Source organism: Aplysia californica, unplaced genomic scaffold (assembly GCF_000002075.1).
Source record: "Aplysia californica isolate F4 #8 unplaced genomic scaffold, AplCal3.0 scaffold01150, whole genome shotgun sequence".
Classification (NCBI taxonomy): domain Eukaryota; kingdom Metazoa; phylum Mollusca; class Gastropoda; order Aplysiida; family Aplysiidae; genus Aplysia; species Aplysia californica.
In genome coordinates this window covers 73,686-75,493 of record NW_004798420.1, presented here as the reverse complement: position 1 = coordinate 75,493, position 1,808 = coordinate 73,686, and the positions used below count along the sequence as shown (strand labels likewise).

The window sequence follows — 1,808 nt, the reverse complement described above, 5'->3', positions numbered from 1 at the left end:
CCAAAAAATTCTTTCAACAATTACAATTTGTTGAATATAATAATTCTATTATGACGCCTTACAACTTGAATCTTGAATGACGCATTTTCTTTTCCATCCACCCCAGGTTGCCGGAGATAAAACCCATGAAAAGAGGCGGCTCTGCTACTACCACTAGGACCAGTATGTCCAGTGTGGAGAAACTGGATCTTATCTTCTGAAGGACCTAGGCACTGTAGGAAAGCTACTCAACATGGACAAAACCGACCCTCGATTTGGATCAGTGACAACCCTGCGGTTTAAGTTTCCTGGAATGAAGAGAAAAATGACAATCTCAACTCGGATTCGAACCCGTGTTCATCAGGTTTGTGATCAGCTGCGCCACACCGGCCAGCACGATTTCTTAAACGAACCGTGGTCCCAGATATAACACACACACACACACACACACACGCATACACGCACGCACACACACACGCACACACACACGCACACACACACACACACACACACACACACACACACACACTCATATACAGATACTCTCTCACACATTCTCCGTTCCACACACATAAAATACATATATACAAACATGATTTCTATTTAAACTTACAAACAGACCCACAGTCACACGTGAGGTGACTGGCTTTATTAAGCTTTAATCAAAATAATGAATTTTGCAAAGAGTTGTGGGAGTCTTCTAACGTTAATTTATTTATGCTTTTTGTCATTGTTATTGTCTTATTTGGATAACTAGGCCCTATCATTCACTTTAACTATTCTACATAGAAAAAGATGGCAAATCAAGTAAAACTTTCTCTTTGCTTTTTGTCTGGATTTGTCACAGCTGAACAGGTATTTTGTTCCATTATGTATACATCAAAAGTGAATAATGACACACATAGATATCACACCCAACCAACTGAAAATATTTGAGATTAATTTATTGAAGATACATGTATTTAAGCTAATAATCATTTTTATGACAATATTATGTTGGGTATAAAAGTCTTACGTTTCATCATTAAGTAAAGTTCAAGAATAGAATGACACTTGCTCCAGCTGGCATGCAGAAGTTATGTCTTTGGGGTGGAAAAGTAGGGAAGGGTAAATTTGATTTACGGATCAGTATCATTTATCCGTCATCTCAACGAATACATACATATCGTATTAGTATTACAGAAATCAAGCATTGTAGCATTGAAACTAATCTGTAACTTCTCTGATTAGCTCCATAATACTTACGTATAATATGCTCGTACATGCATATTAACATTATACTGGCGTCGGTAGTCTTATGTAATGATTATAAATATTTACGGCTCTGAATTAGTGGTTAGGCAACGGGACTCGTAGTTAGGGCTTCGAGGTTCAATTCGGCCCAACGTTGTGTCCTTGAGCACGTCAGTTTACGCGAATGTTCCCATTCGGAGGTCCCTCCTCTTAAGTAACCAGCTAAAGTGTCGCAATCTATAATGTACATGATGTACCATGTCTAGAATTTTTCCCCGTTATATGCATGGCTGCCTTTATAAAAGCCATTCTGCTTCTCATCCCATCATTACCTGTTTATTATTTATTGTAATGAATTTTATTTTCCACCAATTTGCAAGTGCTGTGTTTGCTGTTGGTCTCCTATTCTTGTTAAAGTTCATGCTCGCTTGCAGTTTTCATATACCAATAGTTTAGACTCGAGTGGCGTGTATTTTTATATAATGTAAAACTAATGTCAACATACTGCATGTGATCTGACCAAATAAATACATTGAAAACAGGAAATGCGTTGGTTTTGGTGTTTGAAGATGACAGCAATGGCTGTAGGGGGGGGG

General features: G+C 38.1%; 1 protein-coding gene across 1 annotated transcript in view; it reads left to right on the top strand.

Annotated features, from left to right (window-relative positions):
* LOC106013701 overlaps nucleotides 1-462 on the top strand; it is a gene marked incomplete at its 5' end in the record, with an annotated part of 1,258 nt that extends 796 nt beyond the window's left edge. Inside the window, 1 exon segment of the mRNA XM_013090126.2 lies at nucleotides 107-462. Within this exon segment, the coding sequence (XP_012945580.1) occupies nucleotides 107-200 (94 nt within the window).
* Between the last annotated feature and the right edge of the window lie 1,346 nt (nucleotides 463-1,808).